This window comes from Panthera pardus, unplaced genomic scaffold (genome assembly GCF_024362965.1).
Source record: "Panthera pardus isolate Hobbes unplaced genomic scaffold, ASM2436296v1 HiC_scaffold_3, whole genome shotgun sequence".
Classification (NCBI taxonomy): domain Eukaryota; kingdom Metazoa; phylum Chordata; class Mammalia; order Carnivora; family Felidae; genus Panthera; species Panthera pardus.
In genome coordinates this window covers 6,893,008-6,908,867 of record NW_026526876.1, presented here as the reverse complement: position 1 = coordinate 6,908,867, position 15,860 = coordinate 6,893,008, and the positions used below count along the sequence as shown (strand labels likewise).

The following is a 15,860-nucleotide window of genomic DNA, read 5'->3' as shown; positions in this document are numbered from 1 at the left end:
CGGTGAAAGCATGAGTCACATTCACCTGCAGAGAGTGAAGGAGTGGTAGTAAGGCAGGCGGTTTGGGGAGAGGAGTGAAGGTTTACTGAAATAAGAGTAAAAGTTAATTCAGGAAATATAATTAGTGGACAGCATTAGGAACCCAGGTGAGCTTGAAAAGGATGGATCTGTGATAACACCATTCTGAGTAGCTGTTTTTGTTCAGTCCACCCCCTTCCGAAAAGCTTTGTCTTTAGCTACTGAATTTAACCAATTTACATTTATTAACATTATCGGTAGAGTGAATTTCTTTCTACTGCCTTCATTTGTGTTTTCTATTAACCACGCTTATTTGTCTTTTTCTCCCGTCTTGATTTTTCATCATTCTCATCTTTATCCTCTCCTGATTTTAAAGTTAATTTACTTTGGGGATACCTGGGTGGTTCAGTCACTTCAGTAGAGATCTGACTCTTGATCTCAGCTCAGGTCATGATCTCACATTTCATGAGATTGAGCCCCATGTGGGGCTCTGCACTGTCCATATGGAGCCTGCTTGGGATTCTCTCTCACTATCTGACCCCCCCCCCCCCCCACTCATGTGCACACACTCTCTCTTTCTCTCTCAAAATAAACTTAAAAAAAAGTTAATTTACTTTATTTTATTGATTAACCTTGTTTCATTTACATATGAAAATTGTATTTCATTTTATATGACTTAACAATATATATACTGATTTAACAAAGTCTAATATAAAGGGATATATGGCCTCTCCCAAGACAATATAAGGACTTTAGAATACTTTGATCATCCTTTTCCATCTTCTGTTACTGTTTTATAATATTTTAGTTCCACCTTCTACTTCCTTTTCCTATGGTGGTCATTTTTTTTAAACATTTATTTTCTTTTTTTTTTTTTTAACATTTATTTATTTTCAAGAGACAGAGAGAGACACAGTGTGAGTGGGGGAGGGACAGAGAGAGAGAGGGAGACACAGAATCTGAAGCAGGCTCTAGGCTCCAAGCCATCAGTGCAGAGCCCCATGTGGGGCTCGAACCCACGAACCACGAGATCATGACCTAAGCCGTAGTCGGATGCTCAACTGACAGAGCCCCCCAGGCGCCCCTATGGTGGTCATTTTTTATAGCCCTTGTTATTTAGATTAACCACATATTTAAGAAATTCTCAGATCTCATTTCCCCCTTTTGATGTGATCTTCTAATTGAGGCAAATAATTATTTCTTCAAGGGTCTGTGGATAGTAAACTTTCTTTGACATTGACTGCTTCTTCTAAAAGCTCTGGTCTTTCACCGGATCGGAAAATTCTCAACCGTTACGCCTCCAAGTGTTGCTTCTCCCTCGTTCTCTCTGTCCTGTATCTCTGTTAAATGTATTCTGAATCTTCTCTTTCTGTCTGCCAAGTCTCACAACCTCATACATATTTTTCATCTTTTTCTTTTCTCTCTGAGCTACCTTTGTTCCAATTTCCTCAGATCTGTCTTCTAGTTTTCATCTTCTCCTTCCAGCACTGGTCCATTATTTAACCTGTGCACTGGGTTTTTCATTTAAATAACTGAATTTCTTAAAAAGTCCTAGTGAGTTCATTTTTTTTTCTAGGTAATAGCTGCTCCTCTTTCTAATGTCCCGATTTTATGTTTTTCTTCAGCTCTACTGCTTTTAAACCGAAATAGTTAATGGTGAGTTATAGATTATTCAGGGATCTTCAGCTCTTGGGATGCTAATCCTCCTGGGAATTTTGGGGGAGTAGATTCTCCTTTTCCCCCTTGGTAACACTTCCTTCTGAAGTTCCTAATTGTTTATGGCAAGCTGATCTTTGAAAAGGATCGTTGTGGTTTGGTTTTTTTTTTCCTGTGAGAGTCTCAGAAATTATCATTAGTTTCACTCGTCTGGAGCATAAGGCAGGTCATACTGAGGCTTGTATTTAGTGGCCTCTTCTTTCAGACTCCCTCTCTGACGCTTGGGTCTGTTTCCTCATTTTTACCTGTGATAAGAAATTTTCTGATAATAAACTATTCCATTGAAAGAGATCCTCTTTCAACCTAGATGGATCTAGAGACTTGAATGCTAAGGGAAATGATCAGAGACAGATAAATACCCTATGATCGCGCTCATATGTGGCGTTTTAAAAAATGAAACAAAAAAGAGAGACAAGCCAAGAAACAGCGTCTTGACTGTAGGGAACAGACTGACGGTCACCAGAGGGGAGGTGGGGGTGGGGGGGCAGTAGGTGATGGGGCCAACAGCACACTTATCTTGATGGGCGCCGGGTGATGTATGGAAGGGTTCAGTCACTGTATTGTACATCTGAAACTAATATCATGCTCTGTGTTAACTATACGGGAATTAAGGCTTTTTTTTTACTAAAAGGAGAGATCCTCTTTGTGAATTTACATATGAACTCTTTCATAAAAATTAAAACAAAATTCAATTTATGCTGTTTTCACTGGACTTTCACTGCCTGTAATACTGGTTTATTTTCAAGTAATATATGCATGTGTGTGTGTCTGTGTGTGTATTCTCATGCTTGTGAAAGATCACCTCCTTTCTCACTGATGCTCTATTAAAAAATAAAACACACAGCAGGGGCGCCTGGGTGGCTCAGTCAGTTGAGCATCCAACTTTGGCTCAGGTCATGATCTCATGCATGGTTCATGGGTTCAAACCCCGCCTCAGGCTCTACGTGGACAGCTCAGAGCCTGGAGCCTGCTTCAGATTCTGTGTCTCCCTCTCTTTCTGCCCACCCCCACTTCAAAAATGAATAAACATTAAAAAAAAAAAACCACAGCAGCTTCCTAATCTTCTAGCTGCTATCCCCACCCAGACCCACCTGCCCCACACACAGACACGGTGTGTGTGGACACAGAGAAGCCAGGCTGACGGGTTGGTGTGAACAACGGACCGCTATTTCTTTCCCTACCAGGTCCAGGAGGCCAGGGTGACGGAAGTGAAAATCAACGAGGCCCGCGAACACTACCGGCCCGCAGCCGCCCGGGCCTCCCTGCTCTACTTCATCATGAATGACCTCAGCAAGATCCATCCGATGTACCAGTTTTCTCTCAAGGTGACCTACACCTGTGGGGTTTTGCGTAAACCTGGTCATACAGCCACCCAGCTGTCCGGGAGGGCTTACCCGCGGGCTCCGTGGGCTACGGCAGGTCTATCAGATCAAATCCGGGGGACCTGTGACGGTACCTTCAGACCCACCTTACAGTCCTCATCTCTTTAACTGGGTCACTCAGGACTCACGGGTTATTCCCACAGGAGCAGGAGCTGTCCCAGCCTCACTCACTCAGGTGACACGGTGGGTGCTAAGCTTACTGAAGGCAAGGAAGAGAACCAAGAAATATCAGAAGTGGCCCCCCACTGCCCCCCAAAAGAGCTTAAAATACGATAGGGACGATCACAGGTGTGCGTGTCTTTCATAGGGGTTAAGACCAAGGAATGGCGTCAGTCCAGCCTTCAATTAGTTTCCTCGCTACCCTAAGTTCCTCCAGGCGACTGCTTTATGGTTGCCGAAATATTTCTAACACCAAAGGTGTTAGCACATTGTAAGTGCTGACTGCTCTTAACTTACTCATGAAAAAATAAAGCCCTATAAATTTTAAGTGAATCGATGAAAGTCTGTCTTTCTCCCGTAGGGTATGCGCAGTTGAAGACGCATTAGGGATAGTGCAGCATTTCTGAACAACCTCTGTGGTTCGACCTAACAGAGGATGGACACACACACACGCGCACACACACACACACACACACACACACACACACACACACACAGTCAGAGCTTACACCTCATTCTGCGAAGGGGAACACTTGATGGAGGTCAAGGTGTGGGGTCGGAGGTGAGCAGGTAAGACATCAGGAGGTCTCCAGTCCCTGGGGCTCATTCAATGGCGGATGGCATTTTACCATTTCCGGGTCCCCTTCCCTCAACTCAGAGTCTCTGCAGATGAAAGGAATTGTGTTTATATTTGATGCACTTAAAAGCAATCTAATGCTTGGCCTCGTATTCAGGTCAAAGCAAACGATGAAAGAATCACGAGATGTTTCAAGACAGCGTAAGAGTTAGCATGGTAAGCAGAATAGCTGTAAGAGGGCTCCCCAGTTCTGAGAGTGGCTGAAAAGAAATCAAATGAAACCCAAGAAAAGATGTGTTCGGAAACATGGGGAAAGTTGTTTTGCAGCAATAACACCCTGATCGAGGCTTGTGTTGTCATAGAAGCACTGTTTTTTTTGGGGGGGAGGCATTTGGCCCCCATACTGTTATTAAGACTTGCCAACCAGCTTGATCATCGAGAGCAGATTTAAATGCTTAATGATAAGAAGGTCTTCAGAGGGACCGAAACAACAGTATACTTAGAAACCTTGTGCGATGGGAAGAAAAACCAATCCCTGGGGTCTCCACGATCTTGGCTTTTGTCTGAGGTTGGGTTTTACGGTCGCTGCTCCAGCCACAGATCCCTGTTTCCCAAATGGCTCTGAGCAGGAATATGTCCAAATGTGTCTCTTGGCTTTTACACAACCAGACACTCTTCAAGAGCCAGTTTTGAAAAAGCTGGGAAGCTCGTACCAAGGTTAAGATGGAACGGGGGTGCGTTGTCATTTTTCTCCAGAACTCAGCCAAAGGCTAAGAGAGGGTTAATGAGGCTTCACTGGCCGAGGGCCAGGGGGTCCTGAGAAAGATAAGACCGCCGGCTGGAAGGCCTATGTCCGTCTGTTTCGTGTCTTCTGTGCAGGGAGGAGGGACCTTGCTCAGAGAGGTGGGGAAGGGAAGAATCAGACAGAAGCAAAGAGCACAGAGCTCTGATCTCAAACCGAAGGCCTGTTGACCTATTTTCAGAGGGCTTTTCACCCTCCTTGGTGGTGAAGATCCAAGAGTCAGGACGACCACTAATCCAGATGCCTGGCTTCCCGTGAAAGTGTGTTGGATTCCAGTACTGAGCCCCCATTCCTTCCACACAGTAGAAGTTGGCTGGAGCTAAGGGGATGGATGGCTCCTCGAGGATCAGCTTCTGCCTCCCTCTGGCCACGTTCCTTCCCCTCGTCCCCGTTTGGTCTCACACACCTGGCCCCTGGGGCATCTGAGTTTGAGACCCTCGGTCTGGAGCATCTCTCATGCTTTGCCCAAGCTCTTTAGGGCACTAGTGGGACACAGTCATTCATTAACAGATCTTTTGAATGCCTATCGTACGTGAAGAGCTGGGCTGGATTCTGTGTTGCTAAGGACTGACTTCCGTCCTCAGTGTGCCCACAATCTGGTAGAAAGGACAAGGTGAAACATATATTTTTTAATTTTTAAATGTTTTTATTTACTTTTGAGAGAGAGAGAGAGAGAGAGGGTGCAAGCGGGGGAGGGGCAGAGACAGGGAGACGCAGAATCGAAAGCAGTCTCCAGGCTCCGAGCTGTCAGCAAAATCCCGACATGGGGCTCAAACTCACAAACCATGAGATCATGACCTGAGCCGAAGTCAGATGCTTAACTGACTGAGCCACCCAGGCGCCCCCAAGGTGAAACCTATCTAAGGCGCAAGGCCATGGACAGGGACCCTAGAAGAGTGACAGGGTGGTTACAGCCAGCCATGAGACCATGTGCACAACAGATGACCTCCAGGAGGGTGTCGTACAAGCAGAGGTCAGCCCAGCGCTGGCTTCCTCCTGGAAGTCAGGAGGATGGGAGTCCCCTTTAGGATGGAACGGAAAAGGGAGCCCAACTTAGCTGAATGTAAAGAAAATGCTAAGCGTACCTAAGTCTTTGCATTTTCTTTAGGTCTTTTTTCTGACTCGTGAACCACCTTGTCTAAACTTAGTAGCTGGAGATTCTTTACTGATCACTATCATTTCAATAAAGATAGATTTAGGGAAAAGAAGGCACAGTAACGCCCTGGGGAAAGCTATACACTCAGTCTCTGCAGACTCACTCGCCAGTATAAGTTGTCCAGATTTCTCTGTGTGGACCTGGGGGACATGACCCACCTCCACTGAGCTAATCTCCAGCCTACCAGGTGTGGGCACACATCACCGTGGATTGGGTTGAAGGCAGTCAGAAGATTTTGCTAGGATCATCAAAACTGACTGAAGAAGGGAGCCTGCAAGGGTTTCCTTAACAAGAAACACCATGGAACTTTGAAAAATAGGAGGTCCTATTTTCCCCCCCATTTTGCAACTGAGGAAATCTCGAGATGCAAATTTTATATGGTTTCCACTGAGGTTTAAATACCTGGTGTTGGAAAGACCCAAGACTCCTTTTTTTTTTTCTTCTTCTTTTTTTTTGAAGCCACCAAAGGGCAATAGAGTAAAGACTGGAAATCTGCATAGCCACGAATTGGAAAGGCCTGATTATATCTTGATTTTTATTTTCTTTAATGACTCATTCTATGCATATCACAAAGTGCAGCATTCCTAATATTGATTTGTATAAATGCTGTATACGTGTAAACCACGAAAAATTGATTCATATCATTTGTATTTCATAAGAGACCCTTAATGTTCAGAAGACGTAGCCAAAGCAGGCCTCGCACCCTGCTCTCTGATTCAGGAAGGGTCTATGAAGAAATAAAGGGTGTGTAAAAGGATTCTCCAAATGACTGCAGACTTAATAGGAAGAAAAACAGCACATGAGATTCTGATCATTACCAAAAGGAAAAATAATTAATTTTAAAATATTCTGAGTACCTATTATGTACAAGAGTCTCTTTAAGACAACAGATTTGTCCAACCCATTTTGGTTCTACCATCAGGAATTCTGGAATTTACTGGATAGTATCACTAATCCCAGCTGGTTATTGTTGACTGTGCTTACCCATTTGTGGGGGTGGTTATCCAACAGAACTTACTGGATCTAATTGAATTATTTTGGTTCCTGGATAGTCACTTTTCACCAGTCAGAACTGTAGGCTCTTGTGTGTATGCCTCATAGCTTTGCCCACGTCATGGCAATGTAACAATTCATATGAGCAAACTAAGAAAAGAGCTAATAGAATGTTGTCTTGTTGCCACAGTCCCTTCTTTTTTTAAAAAAAAAAATTTTTTTTAACGTTTATTTATTTTTGAGACAGAGAAAGACAGAGCATGAATGGGGGAGGGTCAGAGAGAGAGGGAGACACAGAATCCGAAACAGGCTCCAGGCTCTGAGCCGTCAGCACGGAGCCCGACGTGGGGCTCGAACTCACGGACCGCGAGATCGTGACCTGAGCCGAAGTTGGACGCTTAACCGACTGAGCCACCCAGGCGCCCCAACCACGGTCCCTTCTTGGCAGGATATGCTGGGAAAACATTTCTGAGGCTGGCAAATTACAGTATTCTTCACAGGTGAGTCTACTAGTCATGTATACAGAGAGCTATGTAAATTACCAGTGTCCAACCTCCTGCCCCCAGGCCTTCAGCATCGTCTTCCAGAAGGCAGTGGAGAAGGCCGCTCCGGATGAGAGCCTCAAGGCGCGTGTGACCAATCTGATAGACAGCATCACCTTCTCCGTATACCAGTACACCACACGTGGGCTCTTCGAGTGTGATAAGCTGACCTACCTTGCCCAGCTTACCTTTCAGGTAAAAGTAGAATCAAGAAGTTTCCAGAAAACACGTCATTTTCCAGTACCCAACCAGCAGGTGTAAAGAAAGTTTGCTCTTTTCACTTCGCTTCCCATAGAAGGTGAAGACTGTTAGGCTCTACGCAGAGGCATTGGACAAGAAGGTCCAATATGGCGCGTGCATGCTGCCTCACCATTGTCACACTCATGGCAAACATGCCTAATCAACCGTTGTACTCGTTTACCTTGGATGACCTAGGATCCTCCCCAACATTGTCCTCCAGCCGGCCACTAGCCATCAACCCAAGCTGGCACTAAAAATGGAACTCAACGGCCATACCAAAAACTAGATACTTTTTGAGATGCTAGAAGAAATGTAGAGCGTCCCTCATTATTTATTTACCTCTAGGGATGTGACTTTCATGCCCCAACCTTCCCTCAGAATAAGAAATTGCAAATGTCGGGGCGCCTGGGTGGCTCGATTGGTTAAGCGTCTGACTTCGGCTCAGGGCATGATCTCACGGTTTGTGAGTTCAAGCCCCGCATCGGGCTCTGTGCTGACAGCTCAGAGCCTGGAGCCTGCTTCACATTCTGTGTCTCCCTCTCTCTCTGCCCCTTCCCTGCTCATGCTCTGTCTCTCTCTGTCTCAAAAATAAACAAACATTAAAAAAAAATTTTTTTTTAAGAAATTGCAAATGTCTTTCCATAGCCATAGTAGATTTGGCCTTGAAAAGGTCCTAAAGAACTCTGATTCTCAAGGGCTTGGGGGGCATCAGGGACTTCCAGTGTTAATAAGAAAACCTTGTCTTCCACTTACTCTCAACATCAAAAAGCCACGAGAATTTATTTCCTCGCACTTATCCCTCTAATCATTTAGGTTTGGGAATTTTTTCCGTAAGTTAACTGGGAACACGCTTAGATTATCTCGAAGGCCTCTTCCAATTCTAAACACCAGATATGCTATGATGACTTCTGGGCTGACTCTGTTTGCATATTCCAAAGCCTGAATCCACGGGGGAGTGTTAGTGTGGCTGGTCCCTGTCACCCTCTGTATTCCCTCTCCAGCCCAGAAGCATGTGGTATCATCAGAAGAACTTGGGGCACCTGGCTGGCTCAGTCAGTGGAACGTGTGACTCTTGGTCTTGGGGTCATGAGTTTGAGCCCCACATTGGGTGTAGAGATTACTTCAAAAAATGAAAGGGGCACCTGGGTGGCTCAGTCAGTTGAGCGTCCAACTCTTGATTTCGGCTCAGGTCATGATCTCACGGTCATAAGATCAAGACCTGCATCGGGCTCTGTGCTGACAGCATGGAGCCTGCTCGGGATTCTCTCTCTTCCTCTCTCTCTGCCTCTCCCCTGCTCACATTCGCTCTCTTGCTCTCTCTCTCTCTCAAAAAAAAAAAAAAAACAAACAAAAAAACAAAGGAGGAGAAGGAAGAATAAAAAGGTTTCATCAAATTAATCCCACTGCCCTGCTTGCTGGTCACTCCCCTATTCTGGAACCCCTTTATTTAGCATTATTGATTCATTCGTGCATTTCTCTCTTGCATGTGTCCGTATGTGACTTTGACATCCTCCTCAGGCATGTCACTTATATGTGTCATCTTCCCAGATCGCAGAGATGTGCTCCGTGGCATTTAGGACTGATAGACAGAACGCTTGCTAATCAAGGTAGCTGGTCACTCACTGTGTGCATTTATGTCACCCTGATGTTGGTGGGTGAATATACACATACCCAGAAGTGATTTGCGCAGATAACCCACTTTCTTTCACTCCACCCTCTTGAACGTTTATTTTTGTTTATTTTGAGAGAGCGAGCAGGGGAGGGATAGAAAGACAGGGAGCGAGAGAATCCCCAGCAGGCTTCACGCTGCCCGCACAGAGCCCCATGCGGGACTCGACCCCACAAACCGTGAGATCATGACCTGAGCCAAGTTAGAGAGTCAGACGCTTAACTGACTGACCCCCCCCCCCACCCCAGGTGCCCAGCACTCCACCTTCTTTAAAACAACCGACACTGATGAGCACGCTCTAGGGTTCAAAGCAGCGATGATTACACCGAGTGCGAACCCCCAGATCTCGAGAACCCTGTGACCAGCACCCCTAAAGCATCGTGGTATCGTTCTTCCGCCTTGCAGATCCTCCTCACGAGCGGGGAAGTGAGTGTGGCCACGCTGGATTTCCTGCTTCGATCTCCGGGGCAGACGGGCGTCACCAGTCCCGTGGGCTTCCTCTCCCATCAGGCCTGGGGTGGCATAAAGGTCAGTAGAAAAGGCCCCTTGAAAAAAGTCAAGTTCTCAGCTCTTGGAGTTTCTCCCCTGACACTTGTCCCCGTGAAGTCGGCGCGGCGCTCCTTGGGGGTTAAACACGGGTGCGTGCCTTCACCTGGCCCCCCACAGCAGAGCTCACCCTTCCCGGGCCTGCTGGGAAGGCTGTCAGTGGAACAGGTGCACGCTGGTTCAGGGCTCTGCCCTCAGGATGCGGGGCGACAGGAAGATCCGGGAGCTTCCCTGCCTCAGCCGAGCTGCCTTTCACCTGCCGGCACTGAGGGCTGGACCGCGGGCTCCTCTGTGGGGCCCTCAGGCCGTGTGGGGGTGCTCCAACAGGGCTCCCAGGAACCAGACACCTGCCAGGGCTCTGTCCAGGCACATCCATGCGGGTCCTAACTCAGTGGGGGATGCATCCCAGGCTGGGATTCCTACCGGTTCATAATAGCTCACATTTATTGAGCACCTGAGAAATGCATTTTATTCTCACGTTCACCCGGGACATCGATGTTCTTTATTCGCATTTAACGCAAAGCGTGTTGTCTTTCCATGTTACGCAGCTGAGTGTGGTTGGGATTCTATGAATGTTATTCCACGAAAAGATCACAAAGTATGAGCTCCTTGCTGTAGGGACCATGCCTGCATTGATGTGACACGATGGGTGTGTGATATGATGCTGAGCAGTGACATTGACTGAGCAGTTCCCCCCTGCAGGGTCCGGGCCACCATCCACGTAGGCAGCCGTCGGGTCCACACCTGGATGCTTACACACAGCGGGTGCTGGTGCTTTGGGGACACTGGCATCTACACGAAATTAATCCTCTTTGTGATTATCCATGTTTGTTGCATGTTGTACACAGTTCATAGAACAAAGGACTCTCAAGTGACGGGAGTGGTTCTCTTGCTCTTTACATTTTTTATTAAGTTTTTTAAAATGTTGACATGATACGAATTCACATGCAATTATAAGAAATAATAGAAATATCCTTCATACCCTGCATCCCTCTGTGGTAACATCTTGCATTCCTATCTTGGAACATACACCCAGGAAATTTCCATTGATACAATCCACTAATCTGAGTCTGATCTCACTAATTTTTTATGCCTGTGTGTGTGTGTGTGTGTGTGTGTGTGTGTGTGTGTGTGTATGTTTCACATGTGAAGATTCACCCCGGTCAAGGTACAGAACCCCGGTCAAGGTACCACCAAGGTACCACCACCCCGGTCAAGGTACAGAAAATTCCATCACTGTAGGGACCCCTATGCTGCCCTTTATGACCACAACAACCTGATCCCTCCCCTACTGCCTCACACATGGCAACCACTAATCTGTTCTCCGCTTGTACAATTTTGTCCTCCCAAGGACGTTATGTAAATGGAATCCTATAGCATGTAACCTTGGCGGACTGGCTTGTTCACGGAGCATAATTCCCCTAAGAGCCATCCAAGTGGATTCATTTTATAACAGAAGCCCAGAACGTAATATTTATACACACGCTCTCCTCTTCGAAGGAACCGTCTTAGGAAATTCGAGGCTAATTTCACTCATGCTGCCTTTCTTTGCCCAAAAAATTTTTCTAACTTCTTTTTCAGAGTCCACAGGTATTCTTTGAATCATCTTGAGGGCTGTATCTAAATCAGGATTCATCAAACTTTTTCTGTACAGGGTCACACAGTAAATATTTATGGTTTGAGGGCCAGACTCAGTCACAACTACTCAGCTCTGCCAAAGTCACACGCGATGTGTAAATAAGCGGAAATGGCTGAGTGCCAATAAAACTTTATTTACAAAGACAGGCGGTGGGCCAGATTGGGTCTGCAAGCTATAGTCTGCTGATCCCTGACCTAAACAGCAAAGGTGTGAGTGATTTTCATTTATTAACTGCATTTGTCATTCTGGACCCTGTCTGGCAGATAAGAAGAGGAATAATATACTGGAAAAGAAGTAATGAAGAACTCCATTCACAACAATAACCAAAATAACAAAGTTCCAAGATTTCTAAGAAAAATCATAATAAATGCAGAGATTTGTGGAGAAAAACCTAGGGTAGCCAAAATACCATTTGCATAGGTAGTTGTTATAAAAACTATTCATGAAATATTTTTTGTTTTTCTATCAAGTCATTGAATTCTGGTGTGTAGTTTTTACACGTACAGCTCATTCTTTTTTTTTTTTAATCTTTATTTTTGAGAGAGAGAAAGAGAGAAAAAAAAGAGCATGAGCAGGGGAGGGACAGACAGAGAGGGAGACACAGAATTTGAAGTGGGCTCTAGGCTCTGAGCTGTCAGCACAGAGTATGATGCAGGGCTCGAACTCACAGACCGCAAGATCATGACCTGAGCCAAAGTTGGACACTTAACCGACTGAGCCACTCAGGAGCCCCACGTACAGCTCATTTCAATTCAGATGTTAACTTTTCATTGCAAGCACTGGATACATATTTAGAGTTCACAAAACTTAGATTTACAATATTGACCTAAGTTGTTAAGAACGTACTTAAAAGTTTTCCAAATTACTAAAGCCAAGTTCCAGCTTCTGAACTTAAATTTAAAAATAATTAAAATTGGGGCAGCTGAAATAGCCCAGCAGGAAAAGCATGAGACTTTTGATCCCAGGGTCATGAGTTCGAGCCCTACATTGGGTGTAAAGTTTACTTAAGTAAATAAACTTAAAAAAAAAAAAACAATAATCAAAATTAAGTGCGATTAAAAATGCAATTCCTCAATCACATGAGCCACATTTCATTGGCTCATTGACTACCTTGATGGACAGTGTGGCCCCAGGGCTGAGAATACCGACTCATAGTCTGCTGCCCTTATGGAGGGAATAGATTCTGGAAATCAGTTCTGAATGAGCCCATTTGCAGAACCGGAGTAATGATGGACTGGTTAACACAGGCTCTGGAGCCAGACATTCCTGGGTTCAAGTTCTAGTTTGAGTGTGTGTGGCCTCTGGCACATGATCTCATTCCTCTGAACCTTTCTTTCCTTATCTGCAAAATGGCTATTATAATACCCACCTCCTAGGGCTCCGTTGAACAGATAGTAAATGGTCAGTAAATGGAAGGTACTTGTGATTATAGTTATGGTTATGGCCATGGCATTAGTTTCCTAGAGCTGCTATCACAAAGTACTACAGCCTGGGTCCTCTCGCAGTTCTGGAATCTGGAAGTCTGGAATTAAAATGTCAGCGGCGTCATGGTCCCTCCAGAGTCTCTAGGAGAGGATCCTTCTTTGCCTTTTCCAGCTTCCAGTGGCTCCGGGTATTCCTTGGCTTGTGGCGGCCTCAGTCCATCCCCACGGCCTTCACATGTCATCTTCCCTCTGTGTGTCTTGACCTCTTCTGTCCTAAGAACACCAGTCGTACTGGGTTCGGGCCCACCCTGGTGACCTCCTCTCATTTTGATCACACCTGCAAAGACCCTACCTCCAACTATAAGGTCACACACAAGTCTGGGAAGTTAGCCCTTCGGCCCATCTTTCTGGGGAACACAGCTCACCCCATAATAGTTATGATTATTAATTACCCGGCTGTGGGGTGTATATATTGCTGTGGTTGATGGGCATCGTGCCTGATGGAACTTGTCCACTGAAGGTGAAACCTTGAGGAACTGTGAGTCTGGAATTCCAGTCCAGCTTGCCTTTCCCTGTGCTACGCCACAGAGCCCTCCGCAGCAAAAGTCATAAAGAATAAATGACTCGAAAGCACACCCTACCACTTTCACTTGACGTTACTCAACTCGAAAGCTCCTGCGCCACCCAGTTCCGTTTCTCTTTCCACGAGACGGATTGTTTGCTCCGCTTCGCTTCTCCGTTTGGTTGTGTGGGCTAAGCTCGTCTGGCTGGTCGAAGCCTTTTACAAATGAGCGCTTAGCTTTCTCTCTCGTTCTCTGAGTTGCGTTAGGTAGGGCAGCAAAAGGCCACCCCCGTCCCGCTCAAGCACGGGGCAGGATGTCAGCAGGTGGAACAAAATATGATGCGTAGTACACATCACCAAAGCCTTTGATCAGCGCTCCTTTTAAGTGTTGGGTTGAATGTTAGCCTGAAGACATAAATACAACTGCATAGGATATGACTTACCAAACAAAAGTTTTTAGTTCTATCTGATGAGGAAGGTCGCTTGCCTTGTTTCCCCAGAAGAACTAATAATCAGGTAATGAGCGAACTCTTTGAGATAAAAGACTCCTTTTATGATTATCCTTTGTGAGGATGTTTTAAGTCTCACCAAATGCTGAGCCGGAAGGTAATGGCACGTCCCTTTCTCCATTATAAAATCTCTTCGATGATGCACGCCTTTGTCAGAGTCTGAAAGGACCTCTCCCTTCCACTCTGGACGCCAATTTGCACAGTTGTATTTTGCTGCACAGCCCAATGTAATTAGGTTAATTAGTCATTTCCATTTAGCTTATTAGAAGGCTAGAAATCCCTTTGCCTCATTTGGAAGATTAAATGTTGCAATTGTGCTCAACCCAGAGCCTCAAGAAAGCGTGTTTCAGACCCAGTCATGGCAGCTGGGAACGCTGATCAGGGCATAATGTGCTCAGTTTTGTGGTATCGCCCGAGGGGGTAATGGGCCCGCCGAAGGGTTAATGGTGATGCCAGCTGGGAGCAGGGGTGAAGCTGTAAGAAGATGGGAGTCGGTTCCTCAGCCCAGAGAGAAGTAATTACAGTAGCAGCAGCTTTTCGCAGCCTGTCAAGAGCCCTCCTGCTGGCGGCCCAGATGTCAAACTTTATTAATTGAGCACTTGCTAAGCGCCAGGCAGCCTGCTAGTTCCAAGGCTTTCAGAGACGCCTAAGAAAGTCCTTGCCCGCAGGGAACTCACAGTCTTGTGGGAGTGACAGGCAAGTAAGCCAGGTGGGGGGATTCAGTAACTGCAGGAACCCCAAGGAAGCAGCAGGGAGGGCGTTACTGTCTTCAAAGCACTCGTTTCTACATTAGAATGTGAGCAACGGTATTGCATGGCCTCATTATCCAAGTGGGAAAATCAAAGCCCACAGTCTCTGAGTCGCAAGAGGCTTGTGGGGCGGTGGTGCTGGGACCAGAGCCTTCCACTCCTGGCTCCCCCTTCCCCGTGCTACACACCACTCCCCCTGGCCCCCACCTCTCAATAGAGTGACATGCACCCCCTGCTTAGTGGCCAAGGTCAAGTGGGGCGGGGGGGGGGGGGGGACACAGAGCCCGTGTGAAAGGGCATGTGAAGACAGGACCTGTGTTCGTCCACATGGGAAATGAGACTTGGCGAGCCCAGACTAAGGGTCTATGTCCTTCTCTAGCTTTACCTGCCCCGGGTCACCCGTAAGACCCCTCTGCTGCTGACACACTGCTTTCTGACAGGCCCCCCCTCCCGTTTCCAGACTTTGACTCTCCTTGACCCCACCGCATTAAATGCCCTTCCCTTTTCTCTCCCTCCATCTCTGCCCAACAGAATTCTACTTACATTCGAAGGCCTCCCTCATCTGTCCTTTCTCCTTAACTTAGGACTGCAAGTTCCTTAAAGGCGTGTGTCCTTTTTTTTTTTTTTTTTACCTTTGTACCCCCAAGTGCCTGGCATGAAGCATTCAATAAATGTTGACTGGATGGATGGATGGACGAACAGATGAATTCAAATAGCAAGAAGGTATTGGGATACTTAAAATTCATGGCATTGTGGTAGATGCTTTGGACATACTCTACCTTTTAATCTCATGGAAGAGACCAAATGTATAAGCAGAGTCAAGTAATAATGGAAAGAACTGCAGAAAAGTGTCCAAGTGACTAATGTTTATGTGGGCATTCTCAAGGAATGGGATGGGATGAACCACCACCCAAAATTTGGTTTTGACATCAAGACTGATGATGCCACGCACATACCAAGAGAGTATTAAAAAATGTATTACTCACATGACATGGCATCTGGGTGGCTCAGTCGGTTAAGCATCCAACTTCAGCTTAGGTCATGATCTTATGGTCTGTGGGTTCGAGCCCCACATCGGGCTCTGTGCTGACAGCTCAGAGCCCGGAGCCTGCTTCGGATTCTGTGTCTCCCTCTCACTCTGTTCCTCCCCCGCTCACGCATTTGCTCTCTCTCTGTC

The 15,860-nt window shown here is 46.2% G+C and overlaps 1 protein-coding gene across 1 annotated transcript in view; it reads left to right on the top strand.

The window, feature by feature from the left end:
- DNAH9 (dynein axonemal heavy chain 9) overlaps positions 1 to 15,860 on the top strand; it is a 333,637-nt gene that overhangs the window by 258,348 nt on the left and 59,429 nt on the right. Inside the window, 3 exon segments of the mRNA XM_053893249.1 lie at positions 2,919 to 3,059; positions 7,370 to 7,540; positions 9,660 to 9,782. Of these exon segments, the coding sequence (XP_053749224.1) occupies positions 2,919 to 3,059; positions 7,370 to 7,540; positions 9,660 to 9,782 (435 nt within the window).